The following is a 25515-nucleotide window of genomic DNA, read 5'->3' as shown; positions in this document are numbered from 1 at the left end:
GGTAGCGAGGTGTGGCGTTCATGATGCCAAACAGAGAAGATGAGAGAATATGGTGGTGGTGAGAGCGGACATTCAATGGAAGCGTAGACAGACGCAGCGGAGACACAAATGGAAGCGATATGGAATGGAACGGGCAGATGTTATAACTGAGGAAGAGGAACACGTGGATGAAGCAGTATTAGATAGAATGATGATGACAAGATGGAAAAAATGACATGGCCTCCGAGGCTTTCAGTTCCTGTTCCCCTGCATTGCTAGACATCGGGGGAAGTGATCTGAAGAGTCCCCTGCATTGTTAGACATCAGGGGAAGTAAGCTGAAGAGTCCCCTGCATTGTTAGACATCGGGGGAAGTAAGCTGAAGAGCTAGATCTTGCTTACCGTGTTTTTCAGAATATAAAACAATCCGGACTATAAGACGCACTTAGGTTTAGAGAACAAAAACCAGGGGGAAAAATATACTAAACCTGGTGCATCCATGGTCCAGGAGCATCTCGTAGATGTTCTCTAATTATGGTGTCTCCCTTGTACTACTTATGTCCACCTCTGTCTCTCCCCCCCCCCCCACCCCCCATTATTCTGTTACATGACTGTGCAGTTTTTCCCCCACTTGTAACTGTAAGAGCCAAATCTCAAAACAAGGGAATCCAGCAGACTGTACGTCTGACTGATTTCAGGATCTTTAAAGAAATAAGCATTTGTGTGGCAGCTGTAAGAACAGAGGGAACGAAGAAGCCCACATGAATATCAAAACTATAAATGAAGTAATATTTGCTGACACGGTGCCGACAGCCTCGCCTGTAATGCAATACAAATGTGCCCTTACTGTAGGAAGAGAGTGCTGAAGAGAGTGGTGTATTGGCACGCAGCGCACCATTGGCTCCTCAGAGTGCATGAACAGTGCTGGCTTAGTGGACGCTTAGTCAAGGCACAAGACCAGGCAGAAGTAAGGCCTGGGACTGACAGAGCAAGCAGGAAGGAACAATTAGTGCAGGAGTTTCAATACTTAGCCGGGCTCTATATTGAGCCATACAGAGAAACCGCCCGTTGTCAGATCCCAAACATGCACTGACCTTTTCTTTCGTCTGTGAACAGAGCAGGCAAGGGTTAAATCTTTCCAAAAAAATCAAAAATACCCCGAGAAGTGGGGCAGAAGCTTAGCAGGCAAAAGTACAAGGGCCTGAGGAGGATCAGCAGGTTACGGGCTGCCCATGTATTCAGCAGTGTAACACAGAGAGTGGCAGAGCATCTGCCGAAACCCACAAGGCAAACGGAAGCACCAAAAGCGCATGGCACAGTGGCGACAGAGAACACCTGACGGCACAGTGAGGCAAGTCACCGAATCCGGCACAGGATGAGGCCAGGAGCATGGCGCAAAGATGCCACAAGCAAGTGTTAGCTCAAACATCCTTTAGTGTACGCAAAATGGAGCCCTGATCAATAATGGAATACACATATCTGCAGCACTGATTTTATAAAAATAGTGGCATGTCACTCCTAAATGTTATGTTGGGCCTATACTTAGGGGTAAACTATTTAAAGAAAACCTGTATTAAGAAAAAAACTTACCTTACCTCAGCTGGGGGAAGCCTCTGGATCCTAACGAGGCTTTCCCCATCCTCCGGTGTCCCGGTAATCTCCTTCTGCAGCCCCCCCTCCCCAAGTGCAGCAATGTAAATATTAACCTTCGGCGATCCTGCGCAGGCGCAGTAGCCACTCTCCGTTCGAGTTAAGGCAGAAATAGACGAACTCGATCGATCCGCTGTACTGCGCCTGCGCAGTAGAGCAGATATGATTGGGCTCGGCTATCTCCGCCTAGCACGGACGAAGAACCACTACTGTGCCTGCGCTGGATCCCGGCAAGGTAAATATATCAAGCCTTGTCAAGCTTGTCGGGGGAGGATTGCTGGGGGCTTCGGGGGAGCCAGCGCTGGATTGCCTGCAGCTACAGGGAAGCCTCATTGGGACCCTGAGGCTTTCCCCTCCCGAGGTGAGTAACCTCCAGGGGACTTTTTTTTATATACAGAGCCTCTTTAAAGGACAACTGAAGCGAGAGGGACATGGAGGCTGCTATATATATATCCTTATAAACACTACCTGTTGCCGGACTATCCTGCTGATCCTCTGCCTCTAAAGGTGGCCATACACTGGTCGATTTGCCATCAGATCCAACCAACAGATAGATCCCTCTCTGATCGTATCTGATCAGAGAGGGATTGTATGGCTGCCTTTACTGCAAACAGATTGTGAATCGATTTCAGCATGAAATCGATTCACCATCTGTGAAGCTGCCCCCCGCATACATTACCTGATCCGGCCGGCACGAGTCCTCGCTCTATCCGCGGTCTCTTCTCTGTGCTGGGTTCCGGACCGGCAGGCTTCACTTAACGTCCGGAGAAGTTTAAACAGTAGAGGGCGCTCTACTGTTTAAACTTCCTGCCGGGACAAGAAGTAGCCAGCTGGTCCAAAACCCGGAATCCAGCGCGGAGAAGAGACTGCGGAGAGAGCGGGAACTCGCGCCGGCAGGAGCAGGTAATGTATTGCCGCTAGCGTCGGTCGTCGGGCATTCGAACGCCGCTATCGACGCACTTCAGACCCGCCGGCGATCGAGGGAAATCTTCTGCACGGGCGAAACAACGGGAATCATCAGCGGTCAGCGTGTGCGCAACGATTCCACAGGCAATTCGATCACAGTGATTGAATCGGCTGTATATCGGCGGGAAAATCGGTGAGTGTATGGGCCCCTTAATACTGTTAGCTATAGCCCTTGAAAAAGCATTTGTAGATCAGGTGTCTCTGACAGTATTGTCAGATCTGACAGCATTAGCTGCATGCTTGTTTCTGTTGTTATTCAGACAATTCAGACAGGCTGCCAGGCAACTGGTATTGTTGGTAGGACAGCGATTATTGTCCAAGTCGACCAATCCATCCTGGCGGATTAGTTCCAACAATAATCAGTGGTAATCATTCAAACTGTACAATGGCTGTACGATAAACTAAGGAGTCTGATGATTTTTGAACCGACTCCACAGCCCAGATCACTACTGCCCTGAAAAAGGCTCTGTTCCCACTTGTGCAGGACCATGTACAGCCAGCAGGAGCAGATGGTCCGTCGTGGTCCAACTGGAGCTTGGCATGGATGCACTTCCCCATAGGCTATGGGGGGATCATCTTGGACTGCACAGAAGTGCGGTCCACTTACTGCAACGTATACCACGGATCTGTTGCAGAGTGACAAGTGTGAACGGCTCCTAGGTATAATGTGGGAGCTGTTCACCCTCTGTTCTGCGATGAACGGAACATGGACAAAAAATGTCCATTCTCCCCTCAAGTGGTAAAACACAGCCTAAACTCTTCCTTACCCATGTCCACAGCTGTAGATTGTGTCCCTTTACTGCTTATCATCCCTGTGTAAATGTTATCAGCGCTTAAGAAACTCTGAAGGGTTTATTTAGAAAGGGACAATAAAAATGCTAACTCTTGGCAAAAAAAAAAAAAGCAGCAGCAACCTATTTATATATAAACCATGAGGCATATGGCTAGGACAATCAATGTCTCACTTCTCTAGAAAAATAGTTCCGCCACCTCAATAGTGCTAAATCATATTCAAGTCTATGGGGCCACAGAGAAGCTTGTGGTCAGCAGTGATGATCACAAACCCCTCCCACTCAGGAGTAAGGGAATGCCATGCTTGTATTTTAAAAGAGAACTAAAATCAGTTATGCAAGGATGTGCCACTATTGATCAATGCCTCACTAAAGGATCAGTTGAAGTAAAAATGACCCTGTGCATATTTTGCTTTCTCATACTTGCATAGGTTCTTGAAGTATTTTGTACATCCATTTAAAGAGCATCAACCCATTATACATGATTAAAGTACATGAAAAACATACATACAAGTTTCTATAGCCATGTGACTACTGCCGCCTAAACGAATCATTTGTCTACACAGCAAGAAGTTTTCAATTATCCTGATTCAAAAGTTTGTGCCTTTATTGATGGCTAACACGGTACAACACTCTACTGCAGGGGTCAGCAACATTTTTGGCTGAGAGAGCAATAAACGCCACATATTTTAAAATGTAATTCCGTGAGAGCCATACAATATGTTTCAAACTGGGACAGTAGGGCTCACGTCCCTGTTGCCATGGTGATGTGTATAACGTTGATCCGCCAGGCAGCGGAAGTGTCAGACACGTCTTCAGCTTCTCTTGGGTTTCATCAACATCAGCAATTTGTCCCAGAGCCAGACAGGAGAAATACTGACTAACAGCTTGTACAATTAGCTAGCTGACTTGGTTGATTCACTTTGTAGAACGAGATACCAACACTTTGGCCCAATAGGCTGCCTGTCAAGTGACAGGCAGCCTATTGGGCCAATCAAAGTGCGGGGATCTCGTTCTACAAAGTCACTGGATCTGACAGGGTGCAAAGTGGGTCAATTGGAGCAGCCGTCCATTTTGGGGTTGCGCGAGTAGTGCACTACTTTGAGAATTTTACTTGCACTGCCACACTAAGCTGCGCTGCTTGAGCAGTGTAGCTTAGTGAATCAACCCCTCCTGTTTTGTCTGTGAGCCAGATGTAGCCATCAAAAGAGCCACATCTGGCTCCCGAGCCATAGGTTCCCTACCCCTGCCCTACTGCTTGTCTATACAGGTGTTTCCATTTTGTGCAGCTGATCTTGCTCAAAGCATACAAATGCTTGTGTTAAGATTTTTTCGGTGGCTGGCTATCGCAGCAGCTTAGAGCAGTGTTGGTGTCTAGCCAGTTCCTGCAGTGTTGGCAGAGTAGGGACATTTTTTTGAGCTGGTCACTGAGGGCCTTTTTCAATTGCAAATCGTTAATCGAAGAGGTAAAAAAGCAATCATATCAATTCCATGTTTGCTATACATTAGATAACAAACAACGTAAATGGGATGGCACCTCCCCACATAGTCTATGAGAGGCATTCTTCCTAATTTTTGGACGTGAGGAAGCTGTAAAAATACTACAAGGCCCTGTGTCTGGAAAAGGTGCAATTAAATTGGTTACTTTAAAGCGCACCAGAATGAGATTAAAAAAAGAGTAGACTTTTATTTACCAAGCCCCTGTAGAGTTTCAGATCCCTTGGTGCCCTCTAGTTCCCCTCCACTGTGCACTGTCCCCTTTGCAAGATCTGTGGCTAGAACTCTAATCGGGGGCTACTGCACATGCGCCTCCCTGATCGCATGCGCGATACAATTCTTTTGAAAACTGTGCATGTGCCGGACGAGCGTGATCAAAGAGGCCCGCAGGTGGGACCATGCATACACATTAGCCCACGGCTGGAGTTCTAGTGGCAGATCTTTTGGAGGGGGTAAAGAACTGGATGAAGCCCAAAGTACGTAGAAAACTATTTTACAGTACAATTCAGGTGTGTTTTAAAGAGACACTGAAGCGAAAAAAAAAATTGTGATATAATGATTGATATGCGTAGCACAGCTAAGAAATAAAATATCAGCAGCAGATATAGGAGTCTAATATTGTTTCCAGTACAGGAAGAGTTAAGAAACTTCAGTTGTTATCTATGCAAAAAAGCCATTGAGCTCCACGACTTTCAAAGTCGCAGAGAGTTCTGTCTTTTGAAGCTTATTATCTCAACTGTCAGTCACTGTATTTTCTTTTTCTCTGCAGAGAAGGGGTTCAAACGTTCACTGCTGCTCTGTAAAATCATTTAGAATGCTGAGTAGTGTGTAAACTGCAAATATTAGAGAATGATACAAAAAACACTGTATAACTGAAAATAAAAATGTGAGAATATTTTCTTTGCTTCTAATGTTCTAGTAATTATCTATACTACATAACCAATTCATTATATCATATATTTTTTTTCCGCTTCAGTGTCTCTTCAAACTATGGAGGCATGTGGCATTCCGTTAGAAGATACTGTAAATAGCACCTCGCCCAGCCATTTGAACTTTTTGAAATCTTTTACATATTTTGGGCAACACCTACTCACTTGTTCCCGTTAAGGCCCACTGCTGTGTCTATTCTTTGCAGAATGTGTGCCAATTACCTACTGAAGATGGAGAGTATGGCTCACAGATATGCACTCAAAATAAAGTTCTGTACAGGGCCATTCTTCTGAGCACTGAATATGAATAACACTTGCAAATGATACCTTTGGAATAATGTTTTTCCTCCAAATGTTATCAACTGCAAACATTAAATACTCTCTAACAGTTTAACCACTCCACCCAAAAAGAAATGTAAAATATATTTTGTTTCGCAACGTGAACCTTGAGTTTACAGAAGAGTTTCCTAGGCGGCTGCGCCCTGTAGACACCGCTGCTGTTCTTGTATTACATATAATTCCTCAAGAAGCCATGCAAGTATGATAGAACCAGAGGACTGTTTGCAAACTTCTCTACCCAACCAAACAAGATCAGATTTGTTAGTAATGAGAGGTTGGGTTGTAATGAGATGAGAAGACAACACGATGAAGACATTTAATGATCAATCTTATGGATTAGCATGGAAAATTAAGGTGGAGGAGCAGACAAGTAGACGAGGACTTTAGAAGCCCACAGAAATTGCTGATGGCGGGACGAGGACCTTCAGACAATAACCTGCAGAACACGCAGGCCAAACAGACAGACGGACGAAAGGGGAAAGCCGCTGTATGACCACACATAACCTACATCCATTGGTCATGAAGAAACATCCATCTGGGTTTGGTCAACATCAACAAAGGTATGCAATACATGGCAGGACAAGGCATGGGCTGGAGCGGAGGCTGGAGTGTGAGGGTCAGGAACCCTGAAAAAGCTATAGTTGATGCAACTGAACAATAAGCAAGGAGGATCAAGGCAGAATTGCTTGGGTTTAATAGAATCTTTGACGGAATCCCTCAGTAAGAAGGCTTTGCAGCGTTGCATGCTGGGTATGAAGCAATGTCATTCCATATCAAGGAAACACACTGTAAGGTAAGACAGAAGATGGCAGAGCGGAGGGAGATTGGATCCAAAGTGGCCAGGGCTAAGGTAGGTCATGGTTGGTTTAGAAAGAAAGGAAAAGTATTCCAACCAGTGTGCTCAACCAAGAGGAAAAATATAAAGCAGGAGAATAAGGAACAGATCCAATCAGCGGGTGGGGGAGGTGGGAGCAGGCGACGGTACAACCAAGGAAGCTGAGTGTACAAAAGCAGCAAACATATTGACATCAGCATCGATAGGTTAGGATTTCACTATTACTTGTCATTCTCAGCGCTGTCCTCTTGCTGTTCTGTTGGACACAGCTCTGTAGTAGGAGATCCTTTGGGCACATCTGTAGAATCCGCAAATGAAGTTCCTTCTGACACTACAGCACGAAGGAAGGAGAGTTGTTTTAATTAAATGGTACATTACACACCTGTCATATAACGTAATAAGCTAAAAGGCGAAATGGACAGAACACCTTCTTCCTCTTTAAACACCAAAGCCAACATTTCAAGAGCTTTTCTCATGCATCATCATGTGTCTTATAGGGCTCTATCCGTTTGCAGTGTGAGTTTGGCACCATCTGGTGTGCAAAAAAGGAACTGTTTGATCGGATCAATTCATTTGGGTGTGGGGATTAGAAGGATATCTAATATTTATTTATTTTAAGTATTTATATAGCGCCGACATATTACGCAGCGCTGTACAGAGTATATATTATCTTGTCACTAACTGTCCCTCAGAGGGGGCTCACAATCTAGTCCCTACAATAGTCATATGTCTATGTATGTATTGTGTAGTGCATGTATCATAGTCTAGGGCCAATTTTAGGGGGAAGCCAATTAACTTATCTGTATGTTTTTTGGGATGTGGGAGGAAACCGGAGCGCCCAGAGGAAACCCACACAGACACGCGGAGAACATACAAACTCCTTGCAGATGTTGACCTGGCTGGGATTCGAAACTAGGACCCAGCGTTTGCAAGGCGAGAGTGCTGCCCCACTACGCCACCGTGCTGCCCAATAATAGACGCCAGTGTTGAATTTTACAGAAGTAGGACAGTGCCGGGGGCGGCGACACTAGGCCGATTCCCGGTTTATGGGGGCTACAGTTCCGATCAGAGAGATCTGTGGCCACCATAAACTGGGAATCGATCTAGTGACGTTGCCTCACCACCCCTTGGCGCGGTCCTCCCTTCTGTAAAATGTTCCTATCAGAGAGAGATCTGTCTCTAGGTCAATCGGCCGCCAACATTGCTAGATGCATGGCCACCTTTACTGCTACAGGGAGACAATGACCTTCTATAGGGTGACCTCAGTATGTAACTTTTAAAAAATTGATAGTTTGGTTTGACTGTCCATGAAGTGAGACCTGTCATAGCAGACTTTCATTGCTTACTGTGCCTTCAACCAACCTGTGTCGCTATCACTGGGATCACTGGATGGAGGGTGTACAGTCACAAATACACCAGTCTCCGACCCATCAATGCTGGTTTTGGGTCTCACAGTGCTGCTGTCACTTCTGTCAATGGGCCTCTGTGGATAGCTGAGCTTTCTCTCTGGGACCGCCGGCTTCTCACCTAGAGGAATAAGAAAAAAAATTAGTCAAAAACACCTTCACCTCCAAAAAAGTCCTATGGATTAATGGCTACCCTTCCTCCGAGGGCTTGCAATGAGCTTTCTTTACAACTCAGTGAACATAGCTCAACCACCACTGATCAAGAGTTCCTACACAGAGAGGTCTACCAGCCGTGTTCACATTGAACAGAATTTGCTGAGTGCTCTCTGCTCTGAGCATTTGGTTTTGAGGAACCTTTTTGCACAACAAATATACCCATCTTATAAACAGAACACAACCGGCCGTCATCCAGGTTAAATGGACTACAATGCAAACTACTTTCAAACTTCTAGAAAATCTAAAGTTAAAAATGTAATTATAAAGAAAGGAAGAGTTAGTAGGTTAAACAAAAAAAACAGGCCACCCCTAGTTATAAAAACAAATGTCTTCAGTAAAGAGTTTTGTAAGCCCCAGTCCCACTATACTATACGTGTCCCTACGAGGGTAGGTGGATCATAACATTGAATGCAGAAGGTTCACTTGGGTTCAATGATGGAATAGACATGGGTATGTTTTTGTAGATCTAGAAAGTACAGTATGTTGGGTTACACACTGTGATATAGGGCAAGGTAGTCGAGAGGTTTTCCTTTCTACTGGGCCCATTGAGTATAACCTGATACTCCATCTGCTTCTTATAATAATTGTATATGTACGGTAATTACATTTGTGATTGGAAAATTGTGAAAAGCCAATGATTGAGATCTGAGGCAAACAGCCCGAAATGGTGGGGCTATGCCAAGGAGGATACAAGAGGCTAAGTACACCTGTGGTAATGTATGCTACGGTATATGATAGCTTGACGGATGCGGAGTATGTCCCTCTCGATGAAATGGAGGTCATCTGATGTATTTTCGTGTATAAGTTTAGGTCTATGTTCTATGAAATACCTGGCTTGGGTTCAGTTTGAGCACATTGTTATTTTTAACAGTTTATGTTGTATTATATTGTATGTTATGGTTTACACATCCAGTGTATCCAATTCTCATCCCTTGAATGTGTCCTACACTTACTAACCCTGGGTTTCTAGGGGTAATTCGTTTTTTCATCATAAGATGTCTCTCACCTGGATGTAACAGCCATGCGTACAAGTGGTAGGCAAAGTACGCATGAAATCTCCTAAATGGCCACAAGATGTCATAGGAGAGCACGGGATGGTACACGGAGGTTTTTACGCGTGATTCCGTATTTGTGAGCCTAGTGGCTGAAGATATATGTTTTCTGGCCATAAGATGTCAGGCGGGAGCAGCGCAACGGAAGGCGTACATTTTTACGTATGGCACCATTAATGTATGCATGAGCCGGAGGAACCGGAAGTGAATACCACTTGCGTTCCAGAGAGATAGGAAGTCGTTAGAGGAGAAGACGACATAATCAGTAGCGCAAACGGTGCGAAAATTAACTACAGCACAGGTGAGAGACATCGCTAAGTGCCAGTGTGATTGGCTGGATGCAGATTGGGGGGAGGGGAAAGTGGTATATATTGGATGAGATGGCAGTGTGAGGGGATACCTGGTCTTGCGAAAGCCCCAATCAAGGGGTGAAACGATCGTCGACCACTACATCCTCCACACATCTAGTAAAACTCTGCACTTTACTACTGCTTTGCCGCCAGTAAAATTGGATAAGTATTATCTGTTTTTTACAACCTGCTAATTTTTATGAGGAATTGAATTAAAAGTTTGGAATTGTAATGCTATAGCAAGTTGCTCCTGGAATTCTTTTTCTACTGTGGATACTATACGTGTCCACCAGGCAGGGAACCTGAGACTTTATGATGTCTACTGCTGCAGGATGCTTGAGTCTAAATGGCTCTACAGACTGCAGCCAACCAATACGATTGTTTGTCATTGATTTGGGCGATAATCTTGCACAGTTTTGTGTGCTAACCAATAAAGAGAGGAAGGAAGCTCCACACGGCACAGACAGGAAGAGGAAAAGCAGGAGGCTCCCCATAGCATATAGAGGAAGAGGAGAAGCAGGAGCCTCCCCATGGCACAGAGAGGAAGAGGAGGAGCAGGAAAAATCCACTTTGCTGCCAGCTGGAGGGTCACATGACCAACTTTCCCCCCCAAAAAATCTGTGGAACGCTGGCTGTGTCAAATAGGACAGTTGTGCGAATTACTGCAGAGTGCCCTAATCACCATTATTAACAATGAGAGATCTGGAAGGGCGGATAATGGCTTTTATGTGGCATTGTGAAAACTGCAATGATTTTTTACCAGTTAAGATTATCCGGTAACAGATGGATACTATTTTAAAAACAGGACTTAAAGAGACACTGAAGCGAAAAAAAAATTATGATATTATGATTTGTATGTGTAGTACAGCTAAGAAATAAAACATTAAGATCAGATACATCAGTCTAATTGTTTCCAGTACAGGAAGAGTTAAGAAACTCCAGTTGTTATCTCTATGCAAAAAAGCCATTCATTTCTACGACTTTCAAAAGTCATGGAGAGGGCTGTCTTCTGACATTTATTATCCCAACTGTTTACTTTTTCTCTGCCAGAGGAGAGGTCATTAGTTCACAGACTGCTCTGAAAGAATCATTTTGAATGCTGAGTATTGTGCAATGTTAGAAAAAACACCATATACCTGAAAATAAAAATATGAGAATATTTTCTTTGCTGCTAATCTTCTAGTAATTATTCATAGTACACAACCAATTCATTATATCATATTTGTTTTTTCGCTTCACTGTCTCTTTAAACAACTGAACAGGTGGACACTTCTTCACTGTGTCAGGCAGGCAGTGGGACTGAGGCTTGTAAACTTAACAGTCACAAGGCAAGGAGTCAATAATTCTTTATAAAGACATTAGTAAGAGGTGTCCCTCCCCATGCTTCAAACCTCCCCTTAAGTTGTGACATTTCAGTACATTCCGTCATGCATATGGGTCAGCGGAGACATGGACAAGGCAAGATGCAGGGTTGATTAGGGGAGGAGGAAAAAAAAAAGAGTTAATTATAGAAGATACCTTCGGGCTCAACCTTCGGCTTGGGATCAACATCTGTGAAAGAGACGGGAGGAGCAGGGAGAAGAAAAAAACAATGCATGAAGGCAAGCTAGGACAGAGCCACACCACCCACACACCCTGTACATCGCTTAGCAACAACATGGAGTCATCGCAGGCACAAACAGCTGGCAGCCATCTTGTGGATGAACCAACAGCCAAACATCTCTGAGACTTACAGGAGAACTCTAGAAATATATTCATCACGTCCTATCCATTACTAATCGAACTAGTTATCCACCTCATTCAGTAACTTTCCTCTTCCCCTTTCAAATTGCCCACGTGATGCCTTATTCCATATGCTGCTATGTGCAACTCCCCCTCCCGTGGAAAGCAGTATTGAGTCAATGAAGTACATTAATAGGTACGCAGTACAGTCTCAAGGTCACGATAAGCGTTTATCGTGACCTTGAGACTGTACTGCGTGTACTCCTATTTGTTATTGCCTGAGGAAGCGGGAATACACCTGCAAAACGCGTTGCATGGTTGTCTGGAGTATATAAATAAACCTTTTGTTGTTAAAAAGCTGACAGTATCTTGTCTACTTCAAGGTGGTGAGTCCACCACCACCACCTGAGGACTTTAAAATGTTTTAGTACCTTTTATCCTGCTGACGCCTCTGTTCACTCCTATATTACCAATATCCACCCCGGTGGAGGAGTCGATCCCCATCTCTTTTTTCCTGATCTACAGAGAGCGACTTTTAATCCTGAGCGAGGACAGGTCTAATCTCCTCACCTGCCTGTACAGTGGTTACCTACGAGGTAACCCACTTTTGTGAGTATATACACTATATACTTTTCAATTTCAAACTATTGTTTTGCTTACTACACTATATTGGGCTCTCGGTGTCCCCACTCTTGTTTATCAACTGTGGAAAAGGGCCCTTAAACTGGTCATTTCCACATTATATAGAAAGTGAGTTCTGCTTGAGCAAGAGATACCCCTGGCAGAGACCCACAGTCATGCACCAGAAGCTCGTTTTTTTACAAAACCGGGGGAGAGAGAGGAGGAAGCTGACAGATAGAAAACACAGAAACCTCTACAGAGGAAGACAAATCGTACACACCATTAGGTCTAGCAAAGAAGATAATATTTTTGCATACATATATAATAAAGCAGTGCTTCTCGAGCTATACCCAGCTGTTTATAGAGTGAAGTGAATCCGCCAGCTTTTGCATGGGATGAGTGGAGGAGGTTCCCCAGGTGTTAAAAATAAACAAGCTTACTTCCGATGGGAAATTGATGGTAAAAAATAGTTTATTGGACCCAAACAACACTAATTTCACGGGCATTGTCTGCATCTTCAGTGTCTGTTAGATGAAACACCATTGACTCAGAGCTCCATGTTTCATCAAGCAGACACTGCCTTATTGACCCGATGAAGCGGATGAGACCTGTGAAATGCGTCATCATTCGTGTCCAATATTTTTTGTTTACAATCCATGCCTCATACGAGATAAGATTGATTATTTTAGACGACTTTTAAGAGATTCAAACACCCATATCAGCGCTTCAGCAATACAAAACAACACAGAATGGAGTCATTCCTGTAAGCGGAACAATACAAATGACATGGCTGTATTTTAAAGGGATGTGGAGGCTGCCATATTTATTTCCTTTTAAACAATAAATAATAATAAATAAATACAGTATATTTTCTTAACACTTAGAATTTAGGATGAAAGAAAAAAAAAACAAAGGTGACTGCTCATTTTCTAGCCAAGAGAAATGATGGTTGAGATCTAACTGGCTGTTATGACCAACACCCGCATAGTTGCACTCTCCACCAATACTCACTAGGAGGAGTCTCATTGCGGTTCCAGATGCTGAACGGTTTCTTGGTCTTTGGTGGGTCATCTAACGTCTTAGTAGAAACCTACGTATAGAAGAAGAGAAGAGTTTAAGGATACCGCTGAAATAAAATAGAGGCAGCTGAGCAAGTTCAACAAGTAAGGACATGCTACTGCGTGTGGTCTAGGATGTCCAGACTTGAAAAGACACAGAGAGGACAATCAGCCAAAGGTTCATTGCTCGAAGGTTCAAAGCATGGTTTATATGAAAGGATACCTGAGCTGAGGCAAAGCTACGTAAGGGAAGCTTAGAGATATACCCATGCTGGATCCACATAGCTCTTTGTGTGGCAAGTTCCTCTCCTTATTCTGCCCAATCTCTGTAACCTCTCCTTGAAAAATCTGCATTTTGATTAAAGTCAAATTTTCAGACAGGCTCATAATGATGTTTCTTCCTATCACCCTTCTGTTCCTTCCTCTTCTCTCCTCTTCTCCGCCCTCTAATATGTGAAAGGGGCAGGGCAGAGAAGTGAATGGGAAGGTGATGGGAGGAAACATTGCAGTAAGCCTGCCTATTCCTGTATAAAAAATTGACTTTAGATGAAAGTCAAATGTTCAAGAAGTGATTACGAGGGAGAAAGAGAAGACTCTTCTATCATCCCTCTTCCAATACTTGTTGGCACTGTAACATGCTGGAGATAATAAGGCAAGAGAAAACGTACCACCACACAGTAAGAGAGTTATCTTATCTCTTCATTCCTTAAAGTGAAAGGGAACCCATTTAAAAAAAAAAAAAAAAAAAGGCAGATACCCACCTAAGGAGAGGGAAGCTCGGTTCCATAGAGCAGGGTTTCTCAACATTTTATTGGTATGTACCCCTTTTAAAACCCTGTACTCACCAAGTACCCCCTAACATAAACATTATCCCAAGTACCCCTTGACAAATATTTATTTAATTGTAGTACATGATAATTGGTTCTAAACAATTTCCAAGCATTTACCATTGCTTTTGATTACCTAAAATACAAATTTAGTGTAGTTTAAATAAGATTTATAATTTTCTAAAACTCTAAATTTGTTATTCTTGGTTAAGTATATCAAACCCGAGTACCCCCTGGAACCATCAGAAGTACCCCCTGGGGTACGCGTACCACATGTTGTTTGTAAACATTACACAGAGGCAGGCTTATCTGTATCTTGATTACTAAGCCTGTGAAAAAAACCTAATCCCCCCTCCTCCCTCCGCCTCTGAAATCAATGGCTAGTAACGCCTCCTCCTCCTGCCCAGACTGAGCTCCCAGGAGCTCTTGCTACTGCCAAGGCTCTCTAAAAACCTGTGATTGTGGTTTATTTAGTTTATAGGGAATTAGAGTATTAAAACAAAAACAAAGAAGTATTTGGCTTGAGGAATGCTCTATAAACAATAGGAAAGGAACACAATTAAGCAATGTGTAAAAGTTCATCTCGGATCCACTTTAAATTGAAGAGTTAACTTAAAGACAGAAGAGTTAACTTTAGGTTTGCCTGAGGTAAAATGTTTCCAGAATACGACATGCCACATCATCATGGTGATCACTCTAGAAACGTTATTAAAGACAGGAGATAAGCTTAGTGAATTGAGGCCATGGTCTCCTGGATCCCGATCACGTCATATTATGTGGTCGGAACTGAGAAGACATGTTGGAATTAAATCACCACTGTGGTGGAGAAGAGAAGAAGCGAACCACCTGTCCGGACAGGTAACTATAAAAGCTCCCTGCCGCCCACTCTGCATACATGGCTGAGCTTGCCAAGCTGGGGAAGATACACTTTCCCAGGGCAGGAAACATTCTGCACTATCTAGCTGCTAAAAGGTTAAAACAATGGATGCCAAACGGAAGTCCCACAGACAGGAAATGAGTAAAAATCTACATAACGGTGACACAGACAACCATTTTCCACCCAAAACCAACAAAGTACGTTTGGCAGAGGCAGAACAGCAATGTGCTTGTAATTCTTGTAAGGAAGGTTACTTGTATATTGGGCTTCAGGTCTGTAATGCCAATTCTATTGGTTTACATCTCACCATTTTCCTGAAAAAGCCACTCTTTTGTTTCTTGCTATCCGCCGCCTTGGTCTTCACCCCGAGATGCTTCATGTAGGTGATGATGGCATGAACAATAGCAGAACTGTGAAGAGCAAATCAAGAGCGTTACTGAAACCATGGAAAGAAGGAAAACTGAGGCCATCAGAACATCTCCTGGTCATCATGGTCTGGTCTGTGATCTATTTCAGCACTGCGACACGCTCAGCTGCACATAGAACTGACCAAACTCAGTGTTGACCTGGCTTATATTATGAAGGTAAAAATCAGACCTTTCAAGTGAATTGGAACATCAAAAAATATATGCTGTATGGAAACACTTTTTTTTTTTCAAAAATAGGTCCCTGTATGACCACTATTTTTTATTTTTTTTACTCCTAGTCTGTGTGCCTTTGCTGAATTGTGCAGTGTCAACAGGATCGTGAGAAGTCCTTTTTATCTACAGTAACCAACTTATCTCAAAATGGAAAAAAAACAAACAAACAATATAATTGTATCTGAGAGCTCATCTGCTCTTTTCCGTCACTCAGTGGACTCGTCTGCTATCTTAATCTCTACACTGCAATCTGCACACCATTATTTGCGTTATATTACTATGCTGTGTACCATTTTTTAAAGTGAACCAAGTACTATTTTTTAAGAACCCATTTTACATGTAAAGGTTTAGCAGAGGCCTTTATTACCCTATTTCCTGCTACTTCCAAGGCATTTCCAACTGCAGAACAGATAAGCACTGCTATAATTATTTTATTGCACACATTAGCAGATAAACAAAACCTTTCATCAGCAGGGGGTTGGAGAGATAGGACACTGTTCTTCAAAGAGTTTACAGAAGCCACTGATGCTATCTTCACACCTTCCCCTGGATATATAATAGGCAGCTAGTAGGGGAGGGGTGAACATGGCAGCTCCTATTGCCATTAGAAACTAGGTAACAAAAGTGGTGCTTGGTTCCCTTTAATGATGCATGGTCTCCATTATCTTGTGTACAGTGTTTCTGTAATATGTTGGCACTTTATAAATAAAGTTTATCCTTTAGCCTGCCAGCTATTTTTTTTACAAATGCAACATGCCAGTTCCAGCTAGGTTTGTATTGTGTTTATTACATGTCTTGCCCAAATTTATATGTAACAACAGTCAGTAGGATTGTTATGGAGATGGAAATAAACTTGAGATGTATGAGAATTTGCTAATTAGTATGATACAGAATTATTATTATTGATTTATAAAGCGCCAACATATTCCGTGGCGCTGTACAAAGTAAGAAACAAACATGGGGTACATAATAATACAGACAATGGTGTACACCAAAATACAAGATACATAATTAGTGACAAAATACAAAGGATGATACAAAATACAAATTATAGAATTGGTAATGACAGTGATAAAATGAACATGATGAATAAAATGTATAATGGTTACCAAGACACAAATGGGGAGCGAGCCCTGCCCTTGCGAGCTTACAATCTAAAGGGAAAGGGGGGGGTGGGGGGGCAGGAGGAGGGGTAGTATGCAGCAAATATATAGAGGCTTTGTGTTTTAGGATACCTAGTAGGAGTGCAATTTGGTCTTAGTACAAAGGGAAGTGGCCTAAGGTAGCACATATGCTTATTACCATAATTATTATGAAAATCTATTGTCAAATGGATGAATCAAATCTTGCAGTGAAAGCATTTCACTGGTCCATATTCAGGCTGCATAGATTTGCAGTAAATATTTGCATATTTTTGCATCAACTTCTAATTCTTTGCGTATTTCCAGTAAAGTAGAAAGTTGGCCCTAAGCCAAAACTTTGCACTAAACGCCTTGTAGATAGTGAGGCTCAACTCCGACTCGGATGAAATCCGGATAGTTGTTATCCGGATTTGATCAGGTTAAATTCAAATAACCTGTGCGGGGTGGGCGGGGTTAATCTTACCTATCTGACGTCTTCTTAGGTCCGTCCCTCGGCGCCTCCCACGATGCGGTCCACGCGGCGGTCACGTGATTACAAACACTTCCTCATTCCGGGTTGAAGGAGGAAGTGTTTGTAGTCACGTGACGCGCATGGACCGCATGGTGGGAGGCGCCGAGATACGGGCCTAAGAAGACGTCAGATAGGTAAGATTAACCCCTCTGCCCACTCCGCACAGGTGATTTGAATTTAACCTGATCAAATCCAGATACCTACTATCCAGATTTCATCCGAGTCGGAGTTGAGCATCACTACTTGTAGATGTTCGTGGCACAGGAATATGCGGACACGAAAACCCTACAGAGGTCCGGTGCAGGTGGAAGTAGTTTTGTATGAAAAAGCTTTTAGACGCCCGTGGCATATGGATGCAAAAACACGGAACACCTACAGATGGCGGCGGCAGTCTCAAGCTGGGCATACACTTATATAGGGGTTGGACAAAATAATGGAAACACCTTGAATATCAACAAAATATATTTTAATATGGTGTAGGTCCACCTTTTTCAGCAATTACAGCCTCAATTCTCCGAGGTATTGATTCACACAAATTGTGAATTGTTTCCAAAGGAATTTTAGCCAATTCTTCAGTTAAAACACCCTCCAGTTCTTTTAGAGATGATGGCGGCGGAAATTGACTTCTTACTTGAATCTGTAATAACGACCATAAATGCTCAACAATGTTGAGGTTTGGGGATTGTGGTGGCCAGAGGAGATGCTCAACTTCATTAGAATGTTCCTCGTGCCATTCTTTAACAATTCTAGCTGTATGGATTGGGGTAATATCATCTTGAAAGATGGCATTCCCCGCTGGAAACAGTTTTTGAACGATAGGATGAACTTGGTCGCCCAAAATTACTAAATAGTCTTGGTTGTTAAATTGGACCCAAATTAAAAATACAAGATTTCAGAAATAATATCTTCTAAATTATAATGATAAATAGCCCTTTTTCAGCTGCATGATGACAAATATAAAATAGTTTACATTTATTGGAGGAATCCCTCCCTTCCTTTCATATTGCCGGGATTTTTCTGGCAAACTGGTGGAGGAGATAAAAAACAAAACACAGGCTGCTACTGATGATGTCACAGGGGAGGTGATCTCAGCTTGTGTGAGATTTCACAGAGACTATGCCCCTGTGAGGGAGGGTAGCTGATGACAAACATACCCATGATCTAAAACCTCCTACTAAGCTCAGAAGTAATGGCTGCCACCTGTATAACCCTAGTTATGAAAAGAGAAGGGTGAAAAGCATGCACTGAAATGCTCATAGGCTTAAAGGAGTGTTTATTTATCTTTGTATGTGTCAGAGTGGTGCAACTAAATATTTTGAATTAAAAAAATGTTTGGTTTGGGTCCGCTTTAAAGGGAAGGTTCAAGCAAAAAAAAAAAAATGAGATTCACTTACCTGGGGCTTCTACCAGCCCCATGTAGCCATCCTGTGCCCTCGTAGTCACTCACTGCTGCTCCAGTCCCCCGCTGGCAGCTTTCTGACCTCGGAGGTCAGGGCCACATTGCATACATTTTTACGCATTCCAGCTAGTGCAGGAACAAAAATTTACGCGTTTCACCACTAACGCGTAAAAATGTATGTGTTAATGTAACTCTTCCATGAAGGGAAATCATTGGCCCGGCGGATTTCCAAGAAATAGCATCCCAGATCATCACAAAACCCCTGCTGTGTTTTACGGTTGGGAGAAGGCAGTCTGAATGAAATGCTTCTTTCCGCTGTCTCCAAACGTACACTCGGCCGAAGGTCGGAAGTAAGGTAAACAATGATTAGTCAGAGAAAAATCACATTTTTCCACTGCTCGAGGGACCAATTCTGGTGGTTTCTACACCACTCTAAACGCTTTGAAACATTTGTCTTTGAGAGCAGAGGTTTTCTAATGGCAGTTCTTCCGTGGAATCCAGATTTGTGCAGCTCCTGAAGAACAGTTTTTGTGGAAACTGGGTTCTGTAGGGTATTTATTCAGCTCTGCAGTGATTTTAGGAGCCGTGGTCTTGCGAGCTTTTCTAACAATTCGATTTAGAGTCCGACGGTCCCTCTCAGGCAACTTCGACTTTTGACCACAACTGTGCTTTGCTGGGGATGTTTTTCCTTCTCTTTCAAAGGCAGTCATTATGTGAGACAGTACCTCTTGAAATGCCAAGCATTCGGGCAGTTTCAGTTACAGTAGCGCCTGCCTTAGGAGCACCAACAATTTGGCCTGTTTGAAAGTCTGCCATTTTTATAAATTATAACCAACTTTTGTTTAACCTCTTGCCGACCGCGTCACGCCAGTAGGCGTGGCCGCGGCGGCAGCCCCAGGACCGCCTAACGCCAATTGGCGTAAAGTCCTGGGGCTCTGTCTTGCAGGAGATCGCGCGCATCTCCTGCTTGGGGGGCGGAGCTCCGCCCCGCCTTCAGTCTCCGAGCGGCTGTTGCCGCTCGGGAGACTGTTAGACGGCGTGATCGCCGTCTATTTACTCTGTGCAGCGCTGCGATCAGCAGCAGCGCTGCACTGGGGACAGCCGTGTGACACGGCTGTCCCCCTGGGGGACAAGAGAGCGATCGGCTCTCATAGGCAGAAGCCTATGACAGCCGATCGCCGTAATTGGCCGGCTGTGGGGAGGGAGGGAGGGAGCGAGGGAGGGAAGGGATTTAAAGGAAGAGGTTTTTTTTTTTTTTAAAACAGCAACACAAATATTTATTAAAAAAAAAATAAACATGGGGGGAGCGATCAGACCCCACCAACAGAGAGCTCTGTTGGTGGGGAGAAAAGGGGGGGGGGGGGATCACCCGTGTGCTATGTTGTGCGGCCCTGCAGCTTGGCCTTAAAGCTGCAGTGGCCTTTTAAACTAAAAATTGCCTGGTCATTAGGGGGGTTTAGCCCTGCAGTCCTCAAGAGGTTAAATATCTGTAAAAAACAATTATTTTAATGAACCTCCCTGGCGATACGCAGTTTATGAGGCTGCGTCCACGGGAGTGATTTTTAGAATAAAACTTGTTTTTAACCTTGTAGCTAGCTCTAGGCTAGCTACCTGTGCCCCCCAAGTCCCCGGCACCTATCTGCTCCCCCCGATCGCCGACGGCAACACGTACCCGTCCGCGATCCCACAAGAGCCGCAGCTTCCCAACTAGCTTCAGTCGTCGCTATGGTGACGATCGGACATGACGTCATGTGCAGTCCCGATGATCCCCATAGCATAGCGAAGCGTGGAGCTGCGCCATTGCGGTATCCCTGGGGGTATGTATTGCTGCAGGGAATGGGGGGAGAGCGGAGACATTTGGGGGTCTAGGTAGCTAGCCAAAGAAAACTAAACACATTTAATGAAAAAAATCCTCCCGGGGCAATGCGATCCCCTGCGGCGGCTAGCCAGACACTGTGCCGGGCTTACCGCCAGGGAGGTTAAACATAGCGAATAACAAAAATACTAAACAAAAAAAACTAACATATGTCAAGTTTTGATTGCTTAAAACATATTCAAAGATTATGATGCCAAAATGTTAGATGTTTCCATTATTTTGTCCAACCCCTGTAGATTTCCAAACAATGTTCCAAAACGATCTATTCCCTTTAAAAAAAAAACTGATTCAGAAGAAATCGATTCCTATCATACACTGCCACATCCACATCCATTTCTAATAGATTCCAGCAGGGAATCTATTGAATATCGATCAAACCCGTGCATTGCACTGTTCCATGCTGAGCTGAGCAGAGCTATGGGCCATCCATCTACCACCGTTCTCAACCCACACCCCTGACAGACCAACATTTCCCATCCTGTCCGATCAATAAATCTGTTTGATTTTTGGTCAAAATCGATCAAAATTCAAGCGATCTGACATGGGGAATTGATTCCCAGCAAATGAACTGAATCTTCAGGGAATCAAATGGGAGAATCGATGAGTGCATGGGCACCTTTAGGCTTAATAATAATACTTAAAGTGAACCCAATGTGAGAGCTATATGGAGGCTGCCAAATTTATTTATTATTAAGCAATACCAGTTGCCTGGCAGTCCTACTGATCCTCTGCCCCTAACACTTTTAGCCATAGACCCTAAACAAGCATGCGGCAGATGAGGCGATTCTGACATTGTCCGATCTGACAGAATTAGCTGCTTGCTTGTTTCTGGTGTGATTCAGACATTACTACAGCCAAATAGACCAGCAGGGCTGACAGGCAACTGGTATTGTATAAAAGGAAACAAATAGGGCAGCCTCCTCTCACCTCTGGTTTACTTCAAAATGTACTTATTCCATGCATGCAGCATCTGGTCCTTGCAATAAATATGTTTAAAACATGAAACAATACCTTTTCTCCTTGTCTGGAGAGATGCTTGGGCTGTTAAAAAAAAAAAAAGAAAAAAAGAAGAATTAGAAAATGCGTTGTTGAGTGACCAGTAATGAAATGCAGGAGATAAAAGGACACAGCGGAATCTAGAAAACAGTGCACATGTATGCGTTCTATATCGCAATGCTGCCCTCTTGTGTAAGGAAAGGAGTACAACTGGAAAACTGTTTTAAGACTCATGCAGCAGGTCCCTTTATAAACCACACCTGAAGTGAGAGGGATATGGGAGGCAGACATTTATTTTAAACAATGCACATTGCCTGGTTGTCCTGCTGATCCTCTACCTCAAACTTTCAGCCATAGACCCTGAACAAGCATGCAGATCAGATGTTTCTGACTGAAGTCTGACTAGATTAGCTGCATGCTTATTTCAGGTGTGTGATTCAGACACTATGGATGTCAGAGAGATCTGGTATTGTTTTAAAGGAAATGAATATGGCGGCCTCCATATCGCTCTCACTGCATGTTCTCTATAAATACTTGCAGTATAGCTCACCCAAACACTGCTCAAATTACATTCTCATTTAAATAATAGAATCTTTAAGTCTTTGCAAATAAAGCCTCAACTACCGTATATACTCGCATATAAGCCGAGGTACCCACTTTTCACTAAGAAACCTGGAAAAAGTGATTGACCCATGTATTATCCCCCTTCCCAATATAGCTCTTTTAACAGTAGCCAGATGGGCCCCAGTACAAGTCAGTCCCCTCCCCATAGCCAGATGTGCCCCAAGGATGATACAGCTGTGTCTCAAAATGCCACTAGATGGCATCAGATATAAGACAGCGATCAACACACAGGAAGAATCCCCGATCATTGTACCGCTGACACGTTGCTTGCACACTCCGCTCCACAAGCCAGGGAACAAACCTAGTCTTGAGCAGTGTACTCTGCACACCATGTTGCAGGGGATGGGGGGGGAGGGGGCATGGATACAGCCGTGAGCCAGCTGGCAAGAGCAGGATCACAAGTGCATGATCCTTATGCTCCTTTGCCAGTAACAAAACCTGCTCCACCATCCATTCTGCTCCCCTGACTCGCATATAAGCCCCCCGGCTTATATGAGAGTGAGTGGAGCAGAATGGATGGTGGAGCAGGTTTTTGTTACTGGCAGAGTACACTGCTCAAGACTAGCTGTGTTCCCTGGCTTGTGGAGCAGAGTGTGCAAGCAACGTGTCAGCGTTGGGAGTGCTTTTTAAACATCGCTCCCATTCACTTTCATTAATATTTTGTAAAAATCGATCACAAGTGCCCAGAAAAGCGCTTATAGTGTGGCTGAGCCCCAGTGTTTGCCCATTGTAAACTCTATCCTCCCCCTGATTTACATTCTGATATTTATCGCAGGTGGCAACAGGGCGGATTCAACCCTCGATGGGGCCCCGGGGCAAGGGGTAACTGGCCCTTCCCCCAGCAAATTCACACCCCAGGGCCCCGAGCCGGCACAGAAAATACCAGAATGGGTACAATGAAACCTGCAGTGCAAGTGGAAAAGTTGCCAAGAACAGCCAATCAGAATTTTTGATTAAAAGAAAAAACTGTAGGGAGGCTGCTATGTTTTTTTGCCTGGCTGTCCTGCTGACCCTCTGCCTCTAATACTTTCAACCATAGACCCTGAACAAGCATGCAGCAAATCAGATGTTTCCGACATTAATGTCGGAACTGACAAGATCAGCTGCATGCTTGTTTCTGGTGTTATTCAGACACTACTGCATCCAAATAGATCAGCAGGGCTGCCAGGCAACTGGTATTGCTTAAAGAGAACCCGAGGTGGCATACTAAAATCCTGATAGGACCCAGAGGCATGTCATGTGCACAATGACATGCCTCTGGGTCATTTTATTGCCATTGCCAGCACCCCTGCGCTCTGCTGCCCCCCTTAAAAGATCGCCAGGCTAGCGACAATCTGCATTTTGCTAACCTGCTTTGTTTTCCTGAGGCTGTCAATCAGCCTCCTCCACATCGCTCTCTCAATAAGATGCTCCCCCTGCCACTCTCCGCCTCCGTTAGCTTACTCCAATAGGAAGCCAAGCTGCGACCCAGGAGTCGTGAAAATGTGCTATGACGTGTATTAGTGGTACTGGAATTACTTTATAATATATAGTTGAAAAAAATGAGTATCCCATTTCATAATGCACCCTAATGTCCTAATGAGCCTGGACACTGAAATTGCCGTATCTTTCACAAAGGAATCCTTAAAGGACACCCAAAGCCAAAAATAAATGAATGAAATAAACAATTGTATCCATCTTCCTTCTCCTAAAATGACTTTTTAAGATATTCCACAGTTTTATTTTATGTTTAAATCTACTTTTTATGTTTTAACTGTTTTATTGTTTTTGCTCAATGCCACATTCATTGCAGTATGCCAGAGCTAAAATCTATGAACTGTTGACCCTTTTTACCTGCTCTCAGAAGCCATTTTCTGCTAGGAAAGGGTTTTATAGTTGGAATTTCTTATCAGTGAGGGTCACACTGTAGTCACTTCCTGTCTGAGTCAGGACTGATTCAGCCACTTACCTACCTGATATTTAACTCTTTCAGGCAGAGAAAAAAAAAGGAACACAGCATAGTTATTTATGTGCTAGACACTGCACATACCCATGTCTATCTCATCATGTCACATGTCACTTTGGGTATCCTTTAAGGCTACTTACACACCAAGACGTTGTGTTGGATGCTACGTTAAGGTCGCATAACGTGCACCTAACGCAACGCATAGTGGGCTAGAAGCTGGACGTCCGATCGAGCCGGGTTAAGCGGCTCTTCATGCGTCGTGCGATGCCGTGATGAGTACTCTGGGGCGCATGCGGCATCACGTGGTCCCGCCGGCCAATCGCTCCAGGAAGTAAACACTGCACGTCACACCGTGCAGTGAATATTAATTAGCCATGTGCCTGGCCGCGGAGGAGGAGGGGAGACCTCCTCCTCCAATATCACTGAGCATGTGCAAACAGTCTAACGCAGCTTAGCCGCGTAGAACGCACAGCATGCAGCACTTTGTTTTTAGCTGCTGCGTTTTAATGTAACGCAACGTGGGCACTGTGAACAGCCCATTGATCTTTCATTGCTGTGCGGTGAGCTGTGTTACAGGCTGCTCTAACGTGCGCCTGTAATGTCTCACTATGAAAGAAGCCTAAACCTTGAAGCTCTGTGTAAACTACAGACTGGCAAACATAATCCCAGGAATGCTCCTCTTCCTGCATGTGAAAGTGGCTGCACATATCAGAAAGAATTATAACCTCGGAATAGCATCACCTGCACCAACCAGAAAACTGCCACACCCAATACTAACCTTGCTAGCAGAAAGCTAGGCATGTGGCGTTCTCTGCCAACACAGCCATTTTAACAATTAACAATACATTTGTATTTGAAAAATCTCTTGTGATGAAAAAATCTGAACTGAGAAGATTACTTCTATTAACAAACGTGGATAGTCACTTTTAAGGTAGCTATATATCTAGTGATTCTGATTCCACTGACAAAGCGAACAGCTTTATTAAGGAATCATACTCAGTATGGTTGATCGAAAGTCGATTGACTAGTGACCCACGCACTACAAACGATATCCTTGGCGATTCGCCTTCACATTCGATCTGACTGATGTTGTGTCTTCATGCTCTGACTGCAAAAATCGATTCAGACTCGATCGAGTGACTTGAGAATGGTAGCCGATTCCTGTGCGATTGATCGATATCTTGCATACTGCTCGATTGACTAAGCTGGTCGATTCAACATGAAATCAGCCACTTTTCATCAGTTAGGAATTCTGGAACACACTTGG

At 43.8% G+C, this 25515-nt stretch overlaps 1 protein-coding gene across 7 annotated transcripts in view; it reads right to left on the bottom strand.

Annotated features, from left to right (window-relative positions):
* The window catches only part of ARHGEF1 (Rho guanine nucleotide exchange factor 1), a 173291-nt gene that overhangs the window by 49675 nt on the left and 98101 nt on the right, over window positions 1-25515 (bottom strand). For 5 of the 7 annotated variants that reach the window (XM_068241440.1, XM_068241441.1, XM_068241443.1 and 2 more), the window contains 6 exons: window positions 21695-21724; window positions 15422-15524; window positions 13364-13442; window positions 11528-11560; window positions 8348-8512; window positions 7211-7316 (listed from right to left, as the gene is read on the bottom strand). In XM_068241440.1, coding sequence (XP_068097541.1) covers window positions 7211-7316; window positions 8348-8512; window positions 11528-11560; window positions 13364-13442; window positions 15422-15524; window positions 21695-21724 — 516 coding nt within the window. The remainder of the gene's footprint in view (window positions 1-7210; window positions 7317-8347; window positions 8513-11527; window positions 11561-13363; window positions 13443-15421; window positions 15525-21694; window positions 21725-25515) is intronic. The other 2 variants (XM_068241442.1, XM_068241444.1) reach the window with 1 other exon arrangement.

This window comes from Hyperolius riggenbachi, chromosome 6 (assembly GCF_040937935.1).
Source record: "Hyperolius riggenbachi isolate aHypRig1 chromosome 6, aHypRig1.pri, whole genome shotgun sequence".
NCBI lineage: Eukaryota > Metazoa > Chordata > Amphibia > Anura > Hyperoliidae > Hyperolius > Hyperolius riggenbachi.
The sequence above is the reverse complement of the archived record's forward strand: the minus strand, read 5'-3'. Positions and strand labels throughout refer to the sequence as shown.